Raw genomic sequence first — 25209 nt, forward strand, 5'->3', positions numbered from 1 at the left:
AGATATTTATGGTATTGCCACGTCCAGAAAAGTCAGATCAAAATCTAAAAAATATTAACCTGATCAGTAAACACTGCAAACCAAAAATGCAAGAATGCCAAAATTATGGGTTTTTTTGTGGTCGCCGCAATACCGCAAAAAATGAAGTAACAACAAGTGAACATATCTATCCCAAAAATGGCATCAATAAAAATGTTGTCTTGCCACACACAAAAAAAAAAATAAGCTATCACACAGCCCCATCAACTGAAAAATTAAAACATTATGAGTCCCAGAATGTGGAAACACAGCCCCAAACTTTTTTTTTACTTTTTTGCAAACTTCTGGAGGTTTTTTTTTCACCACTAAAATAAAAAAAAAGTGGAAATGTTTGGTATGGCTGTAATCCTACTGATAAGTAGAATTTAATATTCCTAGTCATTCTTAGCGCAAAATGTACACTGTAAAAAATTTCTATAAAACAATATCAGAATTGCGGGGTTGTTCCCCCCCCTCACAATTTCTCCCCACTTGGAATTTCCTGCTTATTTTCCAGTGCACTATGTGGTAAAATGAATGATGTCATTCAAAAGTACAACTCGTCACGTAAAAAAAGAAGCCCTCAAATGTCAATGTGGACAGATAAATAAGAGTTATGGCTCTGGGAAAAAGGGGAGCAAAAAACGTCCAGACTGGAATGAAAAGTTTCCCAATACTATGACTGTAGACTGACCGTGTGCGGTGTATTCCCAGTGCACATAAGAAATCGTCCACATCTGCGATTTGCATACTTGCAGGCACGTGCGACTAGACTCACCGCCTGGCTTCTCCCAATTCTCTTCTATTAAGAGAAGGCAGAGAAGTCTAGTCAGCACAGGACCACAATATGCAGATGGCATAGACCCACTCGCATGCGGAATAACGACAGTGTGCCATATGGCCTGGAGCTGACAAACAGCTTCGGGGCACAGCCTCTATTGGTATGGTATTGGCATGTAGGGCTAGACTGCTCCTCACTTCTTGCACTAGTCCAATTACGATATTTTGCGCCACAACATTAAATAGCAAACTTGACGAAGGCAGAGAACTTTAGACAAGTGTGCTCGTAAAAAAAAGCACAAAAAGACAAATCCAGTGCCGTTACTACTAGTACATTACGTGTGCAACACAGCAGATACATAGGGGTAGAGGTGTATAATATGCATTTTATACTCTCATTCAGTTTGTACGCCACCTGCCAGACTTCTGAACAGTGCTTTAGCGCCAGATATTACAAGTCCCCCTGCGGCTGAACGGCTATTTGTGTATCAGCACTATCTCTTTATAAATCAGCTGTCATTTGTAAAAGTGGTGGACAATTAAAGACTAAAAAAAAACTCTCCATTTGAAAAGGACATTGTAGTGGTGGGAAATGACAGCGTAAACCTAGGATGCACCATCGCTTACTGACTACGTGGATCTTCGACAACTGTCGGCATGAAGGAGCATCACCACTAGCACACTGCCGCAGATCCATCCCTGCAAGGGGACTACAACACAGACCCACTAATCACAGTGCGGACTCCCAGCAATCAAAGTCTTATTACACATCTTGGGAATGGGAAATATGCCGAAATAAGCTATAAACATAAAACCGCCCACAAGATATTTGGAGTACCTTGGCATCCCAGTTCTTATTCAAATAGTATATGCAGGTAACACATCTTCCATCTGCATTCGGATTGTCAACATGCCGCACGTAGCCTGTTCCTTTTCCAGGGTAGCAAGCAACCATTGCCTGTTGGAGAAAAAAAACATTTTAGATTGATCCATTTAACATAACAGGCATAATATAGAAATTCACCGGGAAAGTTACTTAAAAAATATTGTTAGTAATTTGTAATGTTCGTCTCACTTTCTTGCTTACGTTAGGTTTAGAAAGTCACAACATAACATTTTTAGTAACCCACGTAACAAACGTTCATATATGCTCCACCACCCTTATGAACAAACAACTAGTCCCCGCACCCATCACAGCAATCTGGGTGCAGGGGCCAACGGTATGGGTCCCTGCACCTCTTCCCATGCGTCTCAGCTGTCTGTGGAAACGCGCAGTGACAGCTCAAAGTGAGGACTGATGTAGCACGTCCTGGTGTGGGAACTGACACCCGGCCATGACATGTCATGTCAGTCACTGGTTGTGAAGGGGCTAAACCGAGCTAATCCTATTAAACTGTACTAATCCTAAACGGCCATGAACATGAAAGACATTATGGTTTAAACTTGGGGGGGGGGTAGGTGAAATCACAAAAAATAAGTGGCTCTCACATACTGCTGCACCTGCTTCCCCCCCCCCCCTAAAATAGACAGAAAGACCCGACACCTGCGTTTTTTCCTGCATTTTTGCACTACCCATTGGTTTCTAAGAGTGAAAAATGCTCAAAAAAAAAAAAAAAAAAAAAGCTAAAAGTAGTGACATGTTGCAATGCGCAAAAAAAATATTGCAAAAAAATGTATTTATAGGGGGTGTGTTTGGGTTAGGGTTTCAGTTAGAATTGGGGATTTCCACTGTTTAGGCATATCAGGGCTCTCCAAACGCGACATGGCGTCCGATCTCAATTCCAGCTGATTCGGAGTTGAAAAAGTAAAAAACAGTGGGTGTACCCAAACATATGGGGTATCAGCGTACTCAGGACAAATTGGACAACAACTTCTGAGGTCCAATTTCTCTTGTTACCCATGGGAAAAAGAAAGATTTGGGGGGCTAAAAAAAATTTTTGTGGGACAAAAATGTTTTTTTATTTTCATGGCTCTGCGTTATAAACTGCAGTGAAATACTTAGGGGTTCAAAGTTCTCACAACACATCTAGATAAGTTCCTTAGGGGGTCTAGGTTCCAATATGGGGTCACTTGTGGGGGGCTTCTACTGTTTAGGTACATTAGGGGATCTGCAAACGCAATGTGACGCCTGCAGACCATTTCATCTAAGTCTGCATTCCAAATGGCGCTCCTTCACTTCCGAGCTCTGCCATGCGCCCAAACGGTGGTTACCCTCCACATATGGGTATCTGCGCACTCAGGACAAATTGGACAACAACTTTTGGGGTCCAATTTCTCCTGTTACCCTTGGGAAAATACAGAACTGGGGGCTAAAAAATAATTTTTGTGGAAATTGTTTTTTTTTTTTTAATTTTCACGGCTCTGCATTATAAACTGTAGTGAAACACTTGGGGGTTCAAAGCTCTCAACACATCTAGATAAGATCCTTAGGGAGTCTACTTTCCAAAATGGTGTCACTTGTGGGGGGGTTTTAATGTTTAGGCACATCAGGGGCTCTCCAAACGCAACATGGCATCCCATCTCAATTTCAGCCAATTTTGCATTGAAAAGTCAAACCGCGCTCCTTCCCTTCCGAGCTCTGCCATGCACCCAAACAGTGGTTTACCCCCATATATGGGGTATTAGCGTACTCAGGACAAATTGCACAACAACTTTTGGGGTACAATTTCTTCTGGTATCCTTGGGAAAATAAAAAATTGTGAGGCAAATGTTCATTTTTGTGAAAAAATATTTTTTATTTTTACGGCTCTACATTATAAACTTCTGTGAAGCACTTGTTGGGTCAAAATGCTCACCACACATCTAGATAAGTTCCTTAGGGGGTCTACTTTACAAAATGATGTCACTTTTTTGGGGGGTTCAATGTTTAGGCACATCAGTGGCTCTCCAAACGCAACATGGCGTCCCATCTCAATTCCAGCCAATTTTGCATTGAAAAGTCAAATGGCGCTCCTTCCCTTCCGAGCTCTGCCATGCGCCCAAACAGTGGTTTACCCCCACATATGGGGTATTCGGGTACTCAGGACAAATGGACCCCAAAAGCTGTTGTACTGTTTTCTCCTGTTACCCTTGGTAAAATAAATCAAACTGGAGCTGAAGTAAATTTTTGGTGAAAAAAAAAATAATTAAATGTTAATTTTTTTAAACCTTCCAAAAATTCCTGTGAGACACCTGAAGGGTTAATAAACTTCTTGAATGTGGTTTTGAGCACCTTGAGGGGTGCAGTATTTAGAATGGTGTCACACTTGGTTATTTTCTATCCTATAGACCCCTCAAAATGACTTCAAATGTGACATGGTCCCTAAAAAATAATGGTGTTGTAAAAATGAGAAATTGCTGGTCAACTTTTAACCCTTATAACTCCCTAACAAAAAAAAAAAAAATTGTTTCCAAAATTGTGCTGATGTAAAGTAGACATGTGGGAACTGTTACTTATTAATTAAGTATTTTGTGTGACATATCTCTGTGATTTAAGGGCATAAAAATTCAAAGTTGGAAAATTGCGAAATTTTTGCCAAATTTCCGTTGGTTTTTTCCACAAATAAACACAGGTAATATCAAAGAAATTTTACCACTATCATGAAGTACAATATGTCACGAGAAAACAATTTCATTATCACCAGGATCCGTTGAAGCGTTCCAGAGTTATAACCTCATAAAGGGACAGTGGTCAGAAATGTAAAAATTGGCCTGGTCATTAACGCGCCAACCACCATTGGGGTAAAGGAGTTAAGAAACACTAAAAGAAATCAAGAACAAAAAATGTGGCAGTCAGTAAAGGTTTCTTTTTTTAACCAAGCATAGGGGGAAAAATTATGGAATCACCCTGTAAATTTTCATACCCAAAACTAACACCTGCATCAAATTAGATCTGCTAGCTAGGCTGGGTTCACATTGCGTTAATGCAGTTAGACGGACTGCGTTACACCGCGGCATAACGCGGTGTAACAGTCCGTTAACGCTGCCATTAACCTCTATTATTGGGCGCATCGCCAATGCATGCCATAATCGGCATGCGCTAGCGATGTGCAATCATTCAGTGACGGAGCCTCGGACGCAAGCTGCAGCGTCTGAGGCTCTGTCACCACTAGCACAGATGAATCATCTGCGCTAGCGGTATAGCATAACGCGGTGGCATGTATGCTATAGCTTTAACGCAGCCCGTCAACGCTATGTGTTGAACGGGCTCCTTTAACGCAATGAGAACCTGGCCTTAGTCTGCATCTAAAAAGAAGAGATCACACCTTGGAGCTGTTGCACCAAGTGGACTGACATGAATCATGGCTCCAACACGAGAGATGTCAATTGAAACAAAGGAGAGGATTATCAAATCTCTTAACAGAGGGTAAATCATCACGCAATATTGCAAAAGATGTTGGTTGTTCAGTCAGCTGTGTCTAAAATCTGGACCAAATACAAACAACATGGGAAGGTTGTTAAAGGCAAACATACTGGTAGACGAAGGAAGACATCAAAGCGTCAAGACCGGAAACTTAAAGCAATATGTCTCCAAAACAAGAAATGCACAACAAAACAAATGATGAACGAATGGGTGGAAACTGGAGTCAACGTCTGTGACCGAACTGTAAGAAACCGCCTAAAGGAAATGGGATATACATACAGAAAAGCTAAATGAAAGCCATCCTAAACAGAAAAAAACAAGGTTACAATGGGCTAAGGAAAAGCAATCGTGAACTGTGGATGACTGGATGAAAGTCATATTCAGTGATGAATCGCGAATCTGCATTGAACAAGGTGATGATGCTGGAACTTTTGTTTGGTGCCGTTCCAATGAGATTTATAAAGATGACTGCAAATTTCCAGAGTCATTGATGATCTGGGGCTGCATGTCAGGTAAAGGCACTGGGGAGATGGCCGTCATTACATCTTCAATAAATGCACAAGTTTATGTTGATATTTTGGACACTTATTATCCTATCAATTGAAAGGATGTTTGGGGGATGATGAAATCATTTTTCAAGATGATAATGCATCCTGCCATAGAGCAAAAACTGAAAATATTCCTTGGAAAAAAAAAAAAAAAAGACACATACGGTCAATGTCATGTCAATGTCAATGTCATGGCCTGCAAATAGTCCGGATCTCAATCCAATTGAAAATATTTGGCGGGAGTTGAAGAAAATGGTCCATGACAAGGCTCCAATCTGCAAAGCTGATCTGGCAACAGCAATCAGAGAAAGTTGGAGCCAGATTGATGAAGAGTACTGTTTAGCACTCATTAAGTCCAAGCCTCAGAGACTGTAAGCTGTAAGCAGTATTTTGTTTGGTGCAACAAAATACTAGCGATGTTTTGATGTGTTTTTTTTTTTTTTCCAGGATTCCATAATTTTTTCCTCAGAATTGAGTGACTCCATAATTTTTCCCCTATGCTTGGTTAAAAAAAAGTAACCATTACTGACTACCACATTTTTTGTTCTTGATTTCTTTTATTGTTTCTTAAAGCCAGAAAGTTGCCAATTGAAATGACCATGTCTGTGATCTGCTTTTTTTCTACAAAATTAAACAACTGAATGAGCATCCTCCAAGGTCGGTGATTGTATAATTTTTGCCAGGGGTTGTATGATATGCAGTACTACTATTCAGATGAATAGGAGCTGATGTGCAGTAGACGCAGCTGAATGACAGACCCCTCCCGATTTAATACTGATGACCTAACCTACTGGTAGGTCAATAACATAGCAGTAAAACAGCCCTTTAAAGCTATGTGCACAAGGTGCGGATTTGGCTGAGGAGTTTACAGTACCGTGTAAACCTATGGAAAACCAAATCCGCAGTGCACATGGTGCGGAAAATACCGTGCGGAAATGCTGCGTTGTATTTTCCACAGCATGTCAATTCTTTGTGCGGATTCTGCAGCGTTTTACACCTGCTCCTCAATAGGAATTTGCAGTTGTAAAACCGCAGGTGAAATCTGCACAAAAATTTTAGCAAAAACGTGGGCACATAGCCTAAAAAGGAAACACCTTTTTTTTATATACAGTGCAAACGTTTTGTTTGTTTTTTTGTCAGTTTTTATGTTCTATTTTCTATACATGATGGTGAGGGCAGAAATTCTTCATAAGCTACATTGCAGCTGTAAGAGAATGGCTCGTGATTTTTAAATAAATTATAACTGTATATAATAAATTTTTAATGTAAAATGAATTGTCATGTTTTAACAGCTTTTTATTAATTTTTCCAGTGCTCTGAACTCCAGTTTCCAGTCATTGCTCACAGTGTTAAGTGCGAGCAATGACAAGAGGTGGAGGATGCGGTGAGCAGAGAACCAGGGTTGATAGCCTTAGGCCGGTGTCACACTTGCGTGTGCAATGCGAGAAACTCACATCAATACCCGGTACTGCCGCCGGCACTCGAGAAATACATGCAGCCGCACGCTCCGGTCCAGAGTTTCTCGCATTGCACATGCAAGTGTGACCCCGACCTTACACAGCACTATTGTCAGGTTACCAAGCAGTTTTCAACGCTGGAAGAAGTCTCAGCTGCAGCGCTGCTCTGAATGGCGAGACCAGGACTTCTTCCAGTGGTGAGAAGAGCTTGGTAGCCCGGGATGAATAGCACAATACCAGGCTACTGACCTGCACTCACCCCCACTGCTAGCGCTGCAGTGTTCAGAGCACAGCCATGTGGTGCTCTGAACACAGAGTTCTGCTTTGTCAGTGTAAGCTTTATTCACACGTCCCTGCATTACAGACATCTGAAAGAGGCTCATACTGACATACAAGAGCTGCCTATCTTATCCCCACCAGGTGTGATGGTGCCCGTAGAGCCACGTATCCAAGCCCAGCACGTAGCACCCAAAGAACTGCGTATCCAAGCCCAGCATGTGACACAGCGAGCACCACTACCTGCCCACATTTACAGCAGACGTCATGAGAGCTAGCAGAACACTAGGTTTTCATGGCAAAATTCAGAAGCTGCTCCCTTTAGTATTTAACAGTGGAAAATCTAACAAAGAAAGAAAGATCATATTTTATACCAATAAAAAAAAATTTATTAAAAAATAATAATTTCCATTGCTTAAAAAAAAAAATAGAATAATAAAAAAAAAATAATAATATTGCAGACATTCCCTTTAAGGGCAGTTCACAGACTTAACTTGGCTCAAAAAAATTGCATAATAACCCTGCATGTTATTCCGGCCAATGTCATGACTAAACTCAAAAAGAATGGGAAATGTAAAGCAATTACATACTTTTCCTTCCTGTTTGATGCAGACTTGAGACAAAAGCCAAAAAGGATGAAGCGCTCAATCCAAAAGTGCATTTGCAATTCCAGTGTTAGGATGTGTGCACACGGCGCTGGCTATTCGGGCTCCTTCAGACATCTGTCTTTCACAGTTAGCACTCATTCTTAGTATAGTCTAGGGGGCTGCTCACATGTATGGGCTTTTTTCTTTCCCCCAGTATAAGCGGTCAGCACAAAATCACAGACATGTCCAATATTGATCAAATAGGATCAAAATCAAAAATGAAAGTCTATGGGCCTGTGCAGACAATCGCACAGCTCTGATGCCATGCGCTTTTCATGGACTGCTAGATTGGAGTAGGTGGAGACTTTGGTGTTGGAGATTTTCTGCATTTTCTGCTTTTAGGTCATTGCATTTTTAGCTTTTAGTTTATGTAATAAAGCAGCTTTGTTTTTGATACCATCATGAGAGGATTACATGCATTTTCTTCTGCCGATTTTCCGCATTTAGTGCAACTCTATGGGGAAAATCAGCACATAAAACTCAGCGTACCCCAAACAGAAGTTGACACGTTGCAAATTTCAAACATTGACACCAGGTCAAAACATGCAGCATCAAAACCTAACCAAAACCTTATCCTGGGAACTTAAAAGTATATATAATAATAATAATAATAATACCAAATCGCTCCAATTAGAAATGTAGTGTAGTTCTTCTGATTTGCTATGTTGCTTACCCCATGTGCAGTTCCCGAGCAGTAGCTTACATATCCATGGTTACGACCACTAACAGCCAACTGTCGGTATATGGCTGGAGTCACACTACCATTGAATACGGACGAGTGCTATGTGATAAAACATTGCATAGCACTCGGACCAGTATTCCTCTATGGGACAGCTCCCATCACCGTTTTTTTCCTCGGCCATTTTCAACATGCGAGTGAAATCTCAGCGTGCTGCGATGGTCACCGACACTTGGCCGAGTCTCGGCTCACTCGCACCTATATAAGCCTATGGGTGCGAATGAGACAACGCACATCACTCAGATATCATCCGAGTGAGGTGCGATATATACGCTGACCCCGGCAATGGAGGAGATGGAGAAATTCATTTCTCCACCTCCTCCGCAGCTGTGCTCCGATCTTCTCTGTGCAAGAGGCTCGGAGCACAGACTCATGACACTCAGCTCCGGCTCTCAGCAGAGCAGGAGCCGAGGGCCATTAGCTCTCGCACTGGATGCAATACTCTAGTGTGACTCCAGCCTATGAGTGGTTGTAACCATAGATACAGTACCTAAGCTACTGGAGGTATTCGCTAATATTATTACTTAAAGTTCCCACAATGAGTTTTTGACACTGCGTATTTTGACCTGGGGTAACTGAAATTTGCAACATGTCAATTCCTTCACTTTTGAGCCACAGAGCTGGATTCACATCTACACAATTCAGTACTGCTGTATAATTTCCTCTATGCTTCCCTTACTACTGCCGGTGTTATAATCAAGCTCTAAAGAGCAGGAATCCCTCTGGGTGTTCTGTAGATCTTATAGCTACACTCCTCTCACCAGCTCAGAGTCAACTACAAAATGTGAGAGCCAGAAGAGAGGCAAATTGGTTCAAATGCAGAAGACAAGATATGTAGCCACATGTAGCCAGTAACCATATTATTCTTCGTGTACACAAAAGACTGCATATTCTGAAACGTTAACTGAAAAATAGTTTACTTAAACCTAAGCAAAAAAGAAAAAAAAAAATCTCAATGTCCTGTTCATTAGAATAGTCCTTTAGGTTTTATGCGACCTTACTTTCACTTTAAAAACAGGACAATTTGGATAAACAGTATGTATATATATATATATATATATATTTGTCTAAGGCAGGTTTCACACGTCAGTGGCTCCGGTACGTGAGGTGACAGTTTCCTCACGTACCGGAGACACTGACACATGTAGACCCATAAAAATCAATGCATCTGTGCAGATGTCATTGATTTTTTGCGGACCGTGTCTCCGTGTGCCAAACACGGAGACATGTCAGTGTTCGTGGGAGCGCACGTATTGCACGGACCCATTAAAGTCAATGGGTCCGTGTAAAACACGGACCACACACTGACCTTCTCCGTGTGCAGTCCGTGTGGCGTGCAGGAGACAGCACTACAGTAAGCGCTGTCCCCCCCACATGGTGCTGAAGCCGCGATTCATATCTTCCCTGCAGCAGCGTTTGCTGCATAGAAGATATGAATAATAGTGTTTAAAAGAAAGATCTATCTGTCCGCCGCCCTCCCACCCCCTGTGCGCCCCCTGTCATGAATCCCCAATGGCTAGGGATAGCACAGGATTAGCAAAGTATAATAAATATCGGACGAGCTCTAGGGTGATGGAACCTGGGCTGACCGCTGCCCTACGCCTGACAAACGCAACTAGAGATAGCCAGGGAGCGTGCCTACGTTGGTTCTAGACGCCACGCACCAGCCTAAGAGCTAACTAGTACTGCAGAGGAAACAAAGACCTCATTTGCCTCCAGAGGAATTAACCCCAAAGATATAGGTGCCCCCCACAAGTATTGACGGTGAAATGAGAGGAAGGCACACACATAGAGATGATGTATATAGCTTTAGCAAATAGAGGCCCGCTGAAAACTAGAAAGCAGAATGACACAAAAGGGGACTGAGCGGTCAGCAAAAAAGCAAAAAACCCTAATCAAAAAAACCATCCTGAGATTACAAGAACCCATGTGCCAACTCATGGCACATGGGGAGAACCTCAGTCCACTAGAGCAACCAGCTAACAAAGAGACATTCTAAGCAAGCTGGACAAAAACCAAACAACTGAAAATCAGCACTTAGCTTATCCTGAAAGATCTGGGAGCAGGTAGGCAGGAACCAAACAGAGCACATCTGAACACATTGTTAGCCAGCAAGGGAAATGACAGAAAGGCCAGGTAAAATAGGAAACACCCAGCCTCTGATGGACAGATGGAAACCAAAGGCCGCAACCCACCAAAGTCACCCAGTACCAGCAGTAACCACCAGAGGGAGCCCGCAAACAGAATCCACAACAGTACCCCCCCCTTGAGGAGGGGTCACCGAACCCTCACGAGAACCCCCAGGGCGATCAGGGTGAGCTCTATGGAAGGCGCGGACCAAATCAGTCGCATGAACATCGGAGGCGACCACCCAGGAATTGTCCTCCTGACCATAACCCTTCCACTTAACCAAATACTGGAGTTTGCGTCTGGAAACACGAGAATCCAAGATCTTTTCAACAACATACTCCAATTCTCCCTCCACCAGCACCGGAGCAGGAGGCTCGACCGAAGGAACAACAGGCACCTCATACCTCCGCAACAACGACCGATGGAACACATTATGAATAGCGAACGATGCTGGGAGATCCAAACGGAAAGATACAGGGTTAAGAATCTCCGAGATCCTATAAGGACCGATGAACCGAGGCTTGAACTTAGGAGAAGAGACCTTCATAGGGACAAAACGAGAAGACAACCACACCAAGTCCCCAACAAAAAGTCGGGGGCCCACGCGGCGACGGCGATTAGCAAACTGCTGAGTCTTCTCCTGAGATAACTTCAAATTGTCCACCACCTGATTCCAAATGTGATGTAGCCTGTCCACCACCACGTCCACTCCAGGACAATCCGAAGACTCCACCTGACCAGAGGAAAAACGAGGATGAAACCCCGAATTACAAAAAAAAGGAGAGACCAACGTGGCCAAACTAGCCCGATTATTAAGAGCAAATTCGGCCAGTGGCAAAAAAGCAACCCAGTCATCCTGATCAGCAGAAACAAAACACCTCAAATAAGTTTCCAAGGTCTGATTAGTTCGCTCCGTCTGGCCATTCGTCTGAGGATGGAATGCAGACGAGAAAGACAAATCAATGCCCATCTTGGCACAAAACGTCCGCCAAAATCTAGACACAAACTGGGATCCCCTGTCAGAAACGATATTCTCCGGAATCCCATGCAAACGAACCACGTTCTGAAAAAACAAAGGAACCAACTCAGAGGAGGAGGGCAACTTAGGCAAGGGCACCAAATGAACCATCTTAGAAAAGCGGTCACACACAACCCAGATAACGGACATTTTCTGTGAAACCGGGAGATCAGAAATAAAATCCATGGAAATGTGCGTCCAAGGCCTCTTCGGGATGGGCAAGGATAACAACAACCCACTAGCCCGTGAACAGCAAGGCTTAGCTCGAGCACACACTTCACAAGACTGCACAAAGGTACGCACATCCCTAGACAAGGAAGGCCACCAAAAAGACCTGGCCACCAAGTCTCTTGTACCAAATATTCCAGGATGACCAGCCAACACAGAAGAATGGACCTCGGAGATGACTCTACTGGTCCAATCATCCGGAACAAACAGTCTTTCTGGTGGACATCGATCCGGTTTATCCACCTGAAACTCCTGCAATGCGCGTCGCAAGTCTGGGGATACGGCGGACAATATTACCCCATCCCTAAGGATACCAGCAGGCCCAGTGTCTCCAGGAGAGTCAGGCACAAAACTCCTGGAAAGAGCATCTGCCTTCACATTCTTTGAACCTGGCAGGTATGAAACCACGAAATTGAAACGAGAAAAAAATAACGACCAACGAGCCTGTCTAGGATTCAAACGCCTGGCAGACTCAAGGTAAATGAGATTCTTGTGATCAGTCAAGACCACCACGCGATGTTTAGCACCCTCAAGCCAATGACGCCACTCCTCAAATGCCCACTTCATGGCCAAAAGCTCCCGATTACCCACATCATAATAGCGCTCGGCGGGCGAGAATTTTCTAGAGAAGAAAGCACATGGCTTCATCACCGAGCCATTAGAACTTCTCTGTGACAAAACCGCCCCCGCTCCAATCTCGGAAGCATCAACCTCCACCTGGAAAGGAAGTGAAACATCTGGTTGACACAACACAGGAGCAGAAGAAAACCGGCGCTTAAGTTCCCGAAAGGCCTCCACGGCCGTAGGAGACCAATCAGCAACATCAGCACCCTTTTTAGTCAAATCAGTCAAAGGTTTAACAATACTGGAAAAATTAGCAATGAACCGACGATAAAAATTAGCAAACCCCTAGAACTTCTGAAGGCTCTGAACAGATGTAGGTTGTGTCCAGTCACAAATAGCCTGAACCTTAACGGGATCCATCTCAATAGTAGAAGGAGAAAAAATGTACCCCAAAAAAGAAATCTTCTGGACTCCGAAGAGACACTTTGAGCCCTTCACAAACAGAGAATTGGCCCGCAAAACCTGAAACACCTTCCTGACCTGTAGAACATGAGACTCCCAGTCATCAGAAAACACCAAAATATCATCCAAATACACAATCATAAACTTATCCAGATATTCACGGAAAATATTGTGCATAAAGGACTGAAAGACTGACGGAGCATTGGAGAGTCCAAAAGGCATTACCAAATACTCAAAATGGCCCTCAGGCGTATTAAATGCGGTTTTCCACTCATCACCCTGTTTTATCCGCACCAGATTATACGCACCACGAAGATCTATTTTAGTGAACCACCTAGCCCCCTTAATGCGAGCAAACAAATCAGTAAATAATGGCAATGGATACTGGTATTTGACTGTAATCTTATTCAGAAGGCGATAATCTATACAAGGCCTCAGGGAACCATCTTTTTTTGCCACGAAAAAAAAACCTGCTCCCAGAGGGGACGAAGATGGACGAATATGTCCCTTTTCCAAGGACTCCTTAATATAATTCCGCATAGCAGTATGCTCTGGCAGTGACAGATTAAATAAACGACCCTTAGGGAACTTACTGCCAGGAATCAATTCTATAGCACAGTCACACTCTCTATGGGGAGGGAGCGAATTGAGCTTAGGCTCCTCAAAAACATCCCTATAATCCGACAAAAACGCAGGGATCTCCGAAGGAGTAGATGAAGCGATAGAAATCGGAGGTGCATCATCATGAACCCCCTGACATCCCCAGCTTAGCACAGACATTGTTTTCCAGTCCAGGACAGGATTATGAGTTTGTAACCATGGCAGACCAAGCACTAGTACATCATGTAAATTATACAGTACAAGGAAGCGAATCACCTCCTGATGAACGGGAGTCATGCGCATGGTCACTTGTGTCCAATACTGCGGTTTATTCATAGCCAATGGTGTAGAGTCAATTCCCTTCAGAGGAATAGGAACTTCCAGAGGCTCCAGACTAAAACCGCAGCGTTTAGCAAATGACCAATCCATAAGACTCAGGGCAGCGCCTGAATCCACATAGGCATCGACGGAAATGGAAGACAGTGAAAAAATCAGAGTCACAGACAAAATGAACTTAGACTGCAGAGTATCAATGGCAAAAGATTTATCAACCCTTTTTGTGCGTTTAGAGCATGCTGATATAACATGAGCTGAATCACCACAATAAAAACACAAACCATTTTTCCGCCTATAATTTTGCTGTTCACTTCTGGACTGAATTCTATCACATTGCATAGTCTCAGGTGCCTGTTCAGAAGACACCGCCAACTGGTGCACGGGTTTGCGCTCCCGTAAACGCCGATCAATCTGAATGGCCATAGCCATAGACTCATTCAGACCTGTAGGCGCAGGGAACCCCACCATAATATCCTTAATGGCCTCAGAAAGACCATTTCTGAAGTTTGCAGCCAGGGCGCACTCATTCCACTGAGTAAGCACCGACCATTTCCGAAATTTCTGACAATATATTTCCGCTTCATCATGCCCCTGAGAGAGGGCTAATAAAGCCTTTTCAGCCTGAATCTCTAGGTTAGGTTCCTCATAGAGCAATCCCAATGCCAGAAAAAACGCATCCACACTGAGCAATGCAGGATCCCCTGGTGCCAATGCAAATGCCCAATTCTGAGGGTCGCCCCGTAGGAACGATATAACAATCTTGACCTGTTGAGCAGGGTCTCCAGAGGAGCGAGATTTCAAAGAGAGAAACAATTTACAATTGTTCCTGAAATTCAGGAAGGTAGATCTATCTCCAGAAAAACACTCTGGAATAGGAATTCTAGGTTCAGACATGGGAGTGTGAACAACGAAATCCTGTATGTTTTGAACCTTTGCCGCGAGATTACTCAGGCTGGAAGCCAAACTCTGGACATCCATGATAAACAGCTAAAATCAGAGCCATTCAAGGGTTAAGAGGAGGTAAGAAGCAGCTAGACAGCAATTAAGGGCTAGGCAGCAAAACTCTGAAGGAAAAAAAAAAAATTTCCCTTGAACACTTCTATATCTCCTGCTTCAGCCCAAACAATTAACACTTTGTGGGCCGGCTATACTGTCATGAATCCCCAATGGCTAGGGATAGCACAGGATTAGCAAAGTATAATAAATATCGGACGAGCTCTAGGGTGATGGAACCTGGGCTGACCGCTGCCCTACGCCTGACAAACGCAACTAGAGATAGCCAGGGAGCGTGCCTACGTTGGTTCTAGACGCCACGCACCAGCCTAAGAGCTAACTAGTACTGCAGAGGAAACAAAGACCTCACTTGCCTCCAGAGGAATTAACCCCAAAGATATAGTTGCCCCCCACAAGTATTGACGGTGAAATGAGAGGAAGGCACACACATAGAGATGATGTATATAGCTTTAGCAAATAGAGGCCCGCTGAAAACTAGAAAGCAGAATGACACAAAAGGGGACTGAGCGGTCAGCAAAAAACCCTAATCAAAAAAACCATCCTGAGATTACAAGAACCCATGTGCCAACTCATGGCACATGGGGAGAACCTCAGTCCACTAGAGCAACCAGCTAACAAAGAGACATTCTAAGCAAGCTGGACAAAAACCAAACAACTGAAAATCAGCACTTAGCTTATCCTGAAAGATCTGGGAGCAGGTAGGCAGGAACCAAACAGAGCACATCTGAACACATTGTTAGCCGGCAAGGGAAATGACAGAAAGGCCAGGTAAAATAGGAAACACCCAGCCTCTAATGGACAGATGGAAACCAAAGGCCGCAACCCACCAAAGTCACCCAGTACCAGCAGTAACCACCAGAGGGAGCCCGCAAACAGAATCCACAACAGCCCCCCCCCGCTGTTCTGAAAATACTCACCCGCTTCCCTCGTTGGCTGTCGTGCTTCCTGGTCTGGCCGCCCCTTCTACTGTATGTGGTCACGTGGGGCCGCAGATTAGAGTCATGAATATGTGGCTCCACCTCCCATAGGGGTGGAGCCGCCTATTCATGACTGTAAATGAGCGGCCCCACGTGACCGCATACAGGAGAAGATGGGGCCAGACCAGGAAGCAGCGACAGCCAACGAGGAAGCGGGTGAGTATTTTCAGAACAGCGGGGGGGGGAGGAGCACAGGGGGTGGGAGGGCGGCGGACAGATAGATCTTTATTTTAAACACTATTATTCATATCTTCTATGCAGCAAACGCTGCTGCACAGAAGATATGATTCGCGGCTTCAGCACGATGCAGTGTACCACACGCGTGGGTACCACACGCACACGTGTGCCGCACGTATGGCCTACATGAGCTCACGGGCACACGGACACGGATAACTCCGGTACCGATTTTTTCCGGTACCGGAATTATCTGGACGTGTGAGACTGCCCTAAGGGATACTTCCGTCTGTCTGTCTGTCGGCAACTTCCGTCACGGAAATCCCACGTCGCTGATTGGGCTCGCCAGCTGCCTGTCATGGCTGCCGCGACTAATCAGCAAAGGGCACAGTCCGATTAGTCCCTCCCTACTCCCCTGCAGTCAGTGCCCGGCGCCCGCATACTCCCCTCCGGTCACCGCTCACACAGGGTTAATGCCAGCGGTAACGTACCGCGCTATGCCACGGGTAACGTTACCGCTGCTATTAACCCTGTGTGTCCCCAAAGTTTTTCTATCGATGCTGCCTATGCAGCATCAATAGTAAATAAAATCTAATGTTAAAAATAATAAAAAAAAACAAAAAAAAAAAACAACCTGCTATACTCGCCCTCCGTAGTCCGACGATGCGCTCGCACCTTCAGCCAGCTTCCGGTCCCAGAGATACATTGCGAAATTACCCAGAAGACTTAGCTGTCTCGCGAACCTGGGAACGGAAGATGGCGGCAGCCGCGCGCATATCGCCAGAGCGCCGTTGGATCCCAAATAAAATAAAAAATAGTTACATACTCACCGTATGTAACTTTTTTTTTTTTTTAACAAGGATATGGTGTTCACACTGCTAAATACTGCGTGGGCTGCGTTATATACTACATGGACAGTGTTACATACTACGTACGTAGCCTGTGTTATATATTGCGTAGCCTGTATTAACACATCGGGGGTGTGTGTGCGTGCAGGCCACGTACTATTTGTCTGCTATATACTACATGGCTCCTATATACTACGTGGCCTGTGCTATATACTATGTGGCTGCTATATACATACATATTCTAGAATACCCGATGCGTTAGAATCGGACCACCATCTAGTAAACTATAGAATAGCTCTGCATGCATTTCCATTTTGGAAAACAATGTAGCACAAGAGAAAAAAAAAAAAAAAAGAGGATGTCCCTTTCCTCTTTCTAGCTCACAGCGGGGCCCATTCTAATGAACAGAGCAAACAGCATTTTAGGTCTCATTTACACTGGCAGATAATCACAGAAACACTCGTACGCTATCATCCGTCCTTCTTAACGGCAGGCTTCTAAAATAATCGTTCTCGGCAGCACACAGCCCTCCATAAATATGGTGAAGCGATGGTGAGAAAATGATAGTCTATTCAACAAAAACAGTTAGTAAGGACCATTCAGTGCGCATGGAAGTGTAGTCAACCTGTTCACACAGGCCACTAAACAAAAGTCAATAGTCTCAGGCTATGTGCACACGTATTTTTGAGGTCTGCGGATTTTTCAACAGCGGATTTGAGAAATCCGCAGGTAAAAGGCACTGCGGATTTACTGCGGAATTACCGCAGATTTTATGCGGTTTTCTATTATGGAGCAGGTGTAAATCGCTGTGGAATCCGCACAAAGAATTGACATGCTGCAGAATGTAAACCGCAGCGTTTCCGCACGGTTTTTCCGCAACATGGGCACAGCGGTTTCTGTTTTCCATAGGTTTACATGGTACTGTAAACTCATGGAAAACTGCTGCGGACCCGCAGCTGCAGATCCGCAGCAAAATCCGCAACGTGTGCACATACCCTCACATGTAGCCAATAAGCAGTCACTCAACCCCTTTACGAACAGAGGTATTTTCGTTTTTTTTGCTCCCCTTCTTCCCAGAGCCATAACTTTTTGGTTTTTCCATCAATATGGCCATGTGAGGGCTTGTTTTTGTGGGACAAGTTGTGCTTCTGAACGACACCATTGGTTTTACCATGTTATGTACTGAAAAACGGGAAAAAAAAATTCCAAGTACGGTGAAACTGCAAAAAAAGTTCAATCCCACACTTGTTTTTTTTACCATGTTCACTAAATGCTAAAACGGACCTGCCATATGACTCCCCAGGTCATTACGAGTTCATAGACACCAAACAGGTCTAGGTTCTTTTTTAGTTAAGTTGTGGGGGGGGGGGGGAAGGAGCCATTTCCAAGACCTGTAGCATCTCCATTTTTCGTGATCAAGGGCTGAATGAATTTTTTGCGTGCCGAGATGACATTTTTATTGATACCATTTTGGTGTAGATACGATCTTTTGATCGCAAGGTATTGCAATGTAGCAGTGACCGTAGTTCTGATGTTTTTACATTTTTCTTGTTGCGTTTTATTTTTTTTAATTTTTAACAGGGCGAAAGAGGGGGGCGATTTGAACTTTTAATTTATTTATTTTTATTTTTTTTTACTTTTGCATGCTTTAATCGTCTTTATGGGAGACTAGAAGCTGCAATCTTCTGATTGCCTCTGCATAGCTGAAATGCTCACTTGTGGTGGTCGGCACTCATAGCAATCCAGCAATGACAACCACAGAGATGTGCTGCAGACCTCTGGTTGTCATGCTGACCCATCAGTGACTTGATCATGTGACGGGGTCACCGATGGGCGGGATTTACGACGGACTTCAGATAAGCACGAGTTAAATGCCACTGTCAGAAATTGACAGCGGCATTTAACTAGTTAACAGCCACAGGTGGATCACGATTCCACCTGCGGCTGTTGCAGGAAAATGTCAGCTGTATATATCAGCTGACATGTGCCCAGAAAGGTGCGGGCTCAGTGCCGGAGCCAGCACCAAACGGTGATTCCGACATCGGCGTACTATTACACCCCATGTCAGAAAGGGGTTAAAGGGAACCTGCCAGGTCCCCCATGCATTCCAACTCAGCACCATTCACCTATGTATCAGTAAGTTCGCTGCCTAACCAGACCTGTCCAATTTTTTTGATAAAAACTAAGTTGGAAAAAAAAAAAAAGCATATTATGCCCAGTTCCCATGCTAATGAGGGCTTTGCCTATTTGATAGGGTGTTAGCTGCCCTTTACTAATCAGCCCTCTTTCCATCTCATAACACCCCTGTGGGCGTGATAGCATAATTTGTAGGAGCTGTTGTCATTGCCAGCCCCTGCAAATCTCTCGCACATGCGCCGCACATTTTGGCAGCGTCACGGTCTCTGAAGCCAGGTGTACACTTCCCGGCTTCAGAGGCACACTAAACATTACTGGAAGTTCAGAAGTTGGTTTCCGGTCATGAACAGTGCGCCTCTGAAGACGGGGAAGTGTACACCTGGCAGCAGAGTTGCAGTGATGCTGTCAAAATGTGCGGCATGCGTGCCCGAGACTTCCAAAGGCTGGCAATGACAAAAGCTCCTACAAATTATGTTATCAAGCCCATAGGGGCGTAATAACATGGAAAAAGAGATGACTAGTCTGGGGCAACCAACGCCTCATCAACTAGTCAAAGCCCTCGAAGAACAGGAGGCGAGGATGAAGCTTAGCACAAACTTCCAGTACATAAAATTAAAAAAAAAAAAAAAAAAAAAAAAAAAAAAAAATGTATTAAGTGAATCAGTCCATACACCACACTCTCAATTCAAATTATATATATATATATATATACACACTCACTGGCCACTTTATTAGGTACACCTGTCCAACTTCTTGTTAACACTTAATTTCTAATCAGCCAATCACATGGCGGCAACTCAGTGCATTTAGGCATGTAGACATGGTCAAGACAATCTCCTGCAGTTCAAACCGAGCATCAGTATGGGGAAGAAAGGTGATTTGAGTGCCTTTGAACGTGGCATGGTTGTTGGTGCCAGAAGGGCTGGTCTGAGTATTTCAGAAACTGCTGATCTACTGGGATTTTCACGCACAACCATCTCTAGGGTTTACAGAGAATGGTCCGAAAAAGAAAAAAAATCCAGTGAGCGGCAGTTCTGTGGGCGGAAATGCCTTGTTGATGCCAGAGGTCAGAGGAGAATGGGCAGACTGGTTCGAGCTGATAGAAAGGCAACAGTGACTCAAATCGCCACCCGTTACAACCAAGGTAGGCCTAAGAGCATCTCTGAACGCACAGTGCGTCGAACTTTGAGGCAGATGGGCTACAGCAGCAGAAGCCCACACCGGGTACCACTCCTTTCAGCTAAGAACAGGAAACTGAGGCTACAATTTGTACAAGCTCATCGAAATTGGACAGTAGAAGATTGAAAAAACGTTGCTTGGTCTGATGAGTCTCGATTTCTGCTGCGACATTCGGATGGTAGGGTCAGAATTTGGCGTAAACAACATGAAAGCATGGATCCATCCTGCCTTGTATGGAGCATCTTTGGGATGTGCAGCCGACAAATCTGCGGCAACTGTGTGATGCCATCATGTCAATATGGACCAAAATCTCTGAGGAATGCTTCCAGCACCTTGTTGAATCTATGCCACGAAGAATTGAGGCAGTTCTGAAGGCAAAAGGGGTCCAACCCGTTACTAGTATGGTGTACCTAATAAAGTGGCCGGTGAGTGTATATATATATATATATATATACATATACATACATACACACACAGTTAGGTCCATATATATTTGGACAGAGACAACCTTTTTCTAATTTTGGTTATAGACATTACCACAATGAATTTTAAACAAAACAATTCAGATGCAGTTGAAGTTCAGACTTTCAGCTTTCATTTGAGGGTATCCACATTAAAATTGGATGAAGGGTTTAGGAGTTTCAGCTCCTTAACATGTGCCACCCTGTTTTTAAAGGGACCAAAAGTAATTGGACAATTGACTCCAAGGCTATTTCATGGACCGGTGTGGGTAATCCTTTCGTTATGTCATTCTCAATTAAGCAGATAAAAGGCCTGGAGTTGATTTGAGGTGTGGTGCTTGCATTTGGAAGGTTTTGCTGTGAAGTAAACATGCGGTCAACGGAGCGCTCCATGCAGGTGAAACAAGCCATCCTTAAGCTGCGAAAACAGAAAAAACACCTCCGAGAAATTGCTACAATATTAGGAGTGGCAAAATTTACAGTTTGGTACATCCTGAGAAAGAAAGAAAGCACTGGTGAACTCATCAATGCAAAAAGATCTGGGCGCCCACGGAAGACAACAGTGGTGGATGATCGCAGAATAATCTCCATGGTGAAGAGAAACCCCTTCACAACAGCCAACCAAGTGACCAACACTCTCCAGGAGGTCGGCTTATCAATATCCAAATCTACCATAAAGAGAAGACTGCATGAAAGTAACTACAGAGGGTTCACTGCACGGTGCAAGCCACTCATAAGCATCAAGAATCAAAAGGCTACACTGGACTTTGCGAAAAAACATCTAAAAAAGCCAGCACAGGTCTGGAAGAACATTCTTTGGACAGATGAAACCAAGATCAACCTCTACCAGAATGATGGAAAGAGAAAAGTATGGCAAAGCGTGGTACAGCTCATAATCCAAAGCATACCACATCATCTGTAAAACACGGTGGAGGCAGTGTGATGGCTTGGGCATGCATGGCTGCCAGTGGCACTGGGTCACTAGTGTTTATTGATGATGTGACACAGGACAGAAGCAGCCAAATGAATTCTGAGGTATTCAGAGACATACTGTGTGCTCAGATCCAGCCAAATGCAGCCAAACTGATTGGTCGTCGTTTCATACTACAGATGGACAATGACCCAAAACATAAAGCCAAAGCAGCCCAGGAGTTTATTAAAGCAAAGAAGTGGAATATTCTTGAATGGCCAAGTCAGTCACCTGATCTCAACCCAATTGAGCATGCATTTCACTTGTTAAAGACTAAACTTCAGACAGAAAGGCCCACAAACAGCAACTGAAGACCACCGCAGTGAAGGCCTGGCAGAGCATCAAAAAGGAGGAAACACAGCGTCTGGTGATGTCCATGAGTTCAAGACTTCAGGCCGTCATTGCCAACAAAGGGGTTTCAACCAAGTACTAAAAATGAACATTTTATTTAAAATTATTGAATCTGTCCAATTACTTTTGGTCCCTTTAAAAACAGGGTGGCACATGTTAAGGAGCTGAAACTCCTAAACCCTTCATCCAATTTTAATGTGGATACCCTCAAATGAAAGCTGAAAGTCTGAACTTCAACTGCATCTGAATTGTTTTGTTTAAAATTCATTGTGGTAATGTCTATAACCAAAATTAGAAAAATGTTGTCTCTGTCCAAATATATATGGACCTAACTGTATATATATATATATATATATATATATATATATATATATATATATATATATATATATATATATATATATATATATATATATATATATATATATATATACACACACATACATATACACACACTGTACAGACCAAAAGTTTGGACACACCTCATTTAAAGATTTTTCTGTGTTTTCATGACTATGAAAATTGTACATTCACACTGAAGGCATCAAAACTATGAATTAACACATGTGTAATTATGTACTTCACAAAAAAGTGTGAAACAACTGAAAATATGTCTTATATTCTAGGTTCTTCAAAGTAGCCACCTTTTGCTTTGATGACTGCTTTGCACACTCTTGGCATTCTCTTGATGAGCTTCAAGAGGTAGTCACCGGGAATGGTCTACCTTTTGCCTTCACTCTGCGGTCCAGCTCACCCCAAACCATCTCGATTGGGTACAGGTCTGGTGACTGGAGAGGCCAGGTCATCTGGCGTAGCACCCCATCAATCTCCTTCTTGGTCAAATAGCCCTTACACAGCCTGAAGGTGTGTTTAGGGTCATTGTCCTGTTGAAAAATAAATGATGGTCCAACTAAACGCAAACCGGATGGAATAGCATGCCGCTGCAAGATGCTGTGGTAGCCATGCTGGTTCAATATGCCTTTAATTTTGAACAACAGTGTCACCAGCAAAGCACCCCCACACCATCACACCTCCTCCTCCATTCTTCACAGTGGGAACCAGGCATGTAGAGTCCATCCGTTCACCTTTTCCGCGTCGCACAAAGACACGGTGGTTGGAACCAAAGATCTCAAATTTGGACTCATCAGACCAAAGCACAGATTTCCACTGGTCTAATGTCCATTCCTTGTGTTCTTTAGCCCAAACAAGTCTCTTCTGCTTGTTGCCTGTCCTTAGCAGTGGTTTCCTAGCAGCTATTTTACCATGAAGGCCTGCTGCACAAAGTCTCCTCTTAACAGTTGTTGTAGAGATGTGTCTGCTGCTAGAACTCTGTGTGGCATTGACCTGGTCTCTAATCTGAGCTGCTGTTAACCTGCGATCTCTGAGGCTGGTGACTCGGATAAACTTATCCTCAGAAGCAGAGGTTACTCTTGGTCTTCCTTTCCTGGGACGGTCCTCATGTGAGCCAGTATCTTTGTAGCGCTTGATGGTTTTTGCCACTGCACTTGGGGACACTTTCAAAGTTTGCCCAATTTTTCGGACTGACTGACCTTAATTTCTTAAAGTAATGATAGCCATTCATTTTTCTTCACTTAGAATTTGTATTATGGCAAGAAAAAAGCATCTAACAGTCTATTCAGTAGGACTATCAGCCGTGTATCCACCAGACTTCTGCACAACACAACTGATGGTCCCAACCCCATTTGTAATGCAAGAAATCCCACTTATTAAACCTGACAGGGCACATCTGTGAAGCGAAAACCATTCCCAGTGACTACCTCTTGAAGCTCATCAAGAGAATGCTAAGAGTCTGCAAAGCAGTCATCTAAGCAAAAGGTGGCTACTTTGAAGAACCTAGAATATAAGACATATTTGCAGTTGTTTCACACTTTTTTGTGAAGTATATAATTCCACATGTGTTAATTCATAGTTTTGATTCCTTCAGTGTGAATGTACAATTTTCATAGTCATGAAAATACAGAAAAATCTTTAAATGAGAAGGTGTGTCCAAACTTTTGGTCTGTACTGTATGTATGTATGTATGTATGTATGTATGTATGTATGTATGTATGTATGTATATGTATGTATGTGTATATATATATATATATATATATATATATATATATATATATATATATATATATATATACTAGATGGCAGCCCGATTCTAAAGAATCGGGAGTCTAGAATCCATATATACTTTATTTATTCAAATGTAAGAATAATACAATTAATAAATAATAGTAAGAAAGAACAAAAAATGGCTGCACTCACCAGCTCTTGACAATTCTTGTTATTTAAGGTACAGTTACACAGGATCCATGAACATGCTTATGAGGGGAGTGATGAAAGACATCAGACAACAACTTTGCGTGTTGTGGCAAATGCCACAACAACGGTTCTTTGCTTAAGAACAATAATGTAAATAATAAATAATATGTATCAATAACTATGTATATTGGTATGTTCTTTCTTGGCACAAATTGCAGGAAGTAGTATTCTAGGCAATTATATATTAGATGGGCATTTCCTGAAGGAAATACATGGTGCTTGAACAGCGCTACCAGCTTTACAGCAGCACTTTTCACACACGGGACTGGGGGGCGCGCTTACTTTTGCACCCGGGGCCGGGGGCGCGCTTACTTTTGCACCCGGGGGCGCACTTATTTTTGCACCCGGGGGCGCACTTACTTTTGCACCCGGGGGCGCACTTACTTTTGCACCCGGGGGCGCACTTACTTTTGCACCCGGGGGCGCACTTACTTTTGGGGCCGCACTTACTTTTGGTGGGCGGGGCTCCTCAGCCTCCGATTTGGTTGGTGGGGCCCCTCGTCCTCCGATTTGGTGGGTGGGGACCCTCGGCCTCCGATTTGGTGGGCGGGGACCGGCCTCCGATTTGGTGGGCGGGGACCCTCGGCCTCCGATTTGGTGGGCGGGGCCCCTCGGCCTCCGA

At 43.7% G+C, this 25209-nt stretch overlaps 1 protein-coding gene across 1 annotated transcript in view; it reads right to left on the reverse strand.

The window, feature by feature from the left end:
- Positions 1 to 25209, reverse strand: part of EGLN1 (egl-9 family hypoxia inducible factor 1) — an 80028-nt gene that overhangs the window by 32075 nt on the left and 22744 nt on the right. The window contains exon 2 of the mRNA XM_077289087.1: positions 1637 to 1756. Coding sequence (XP_077145202.1) covers positions 1637 to 1756 — 120 coding nt within the window. The remainder of the gene's footprint in view (positions 1 to 1636; positions 1757 to 25209) is intronic.

The sequence above is a fragment of the Ranitomeya variabilis genome, chromosome 2 (genome assembly GCF_051348905.1).
Source record: "Ranitomeya variabilis isolate aRanVar5 chromosome 2, aRanVar5.hap1, whole genome shotgun sequence".
NCBI classification, from domain to species: Eukaryota; Metazoa; Chordata; class Amphibia; order Anura; family Dendrobatidae; genus Ranitomeya; species Ranitomeya variabilis.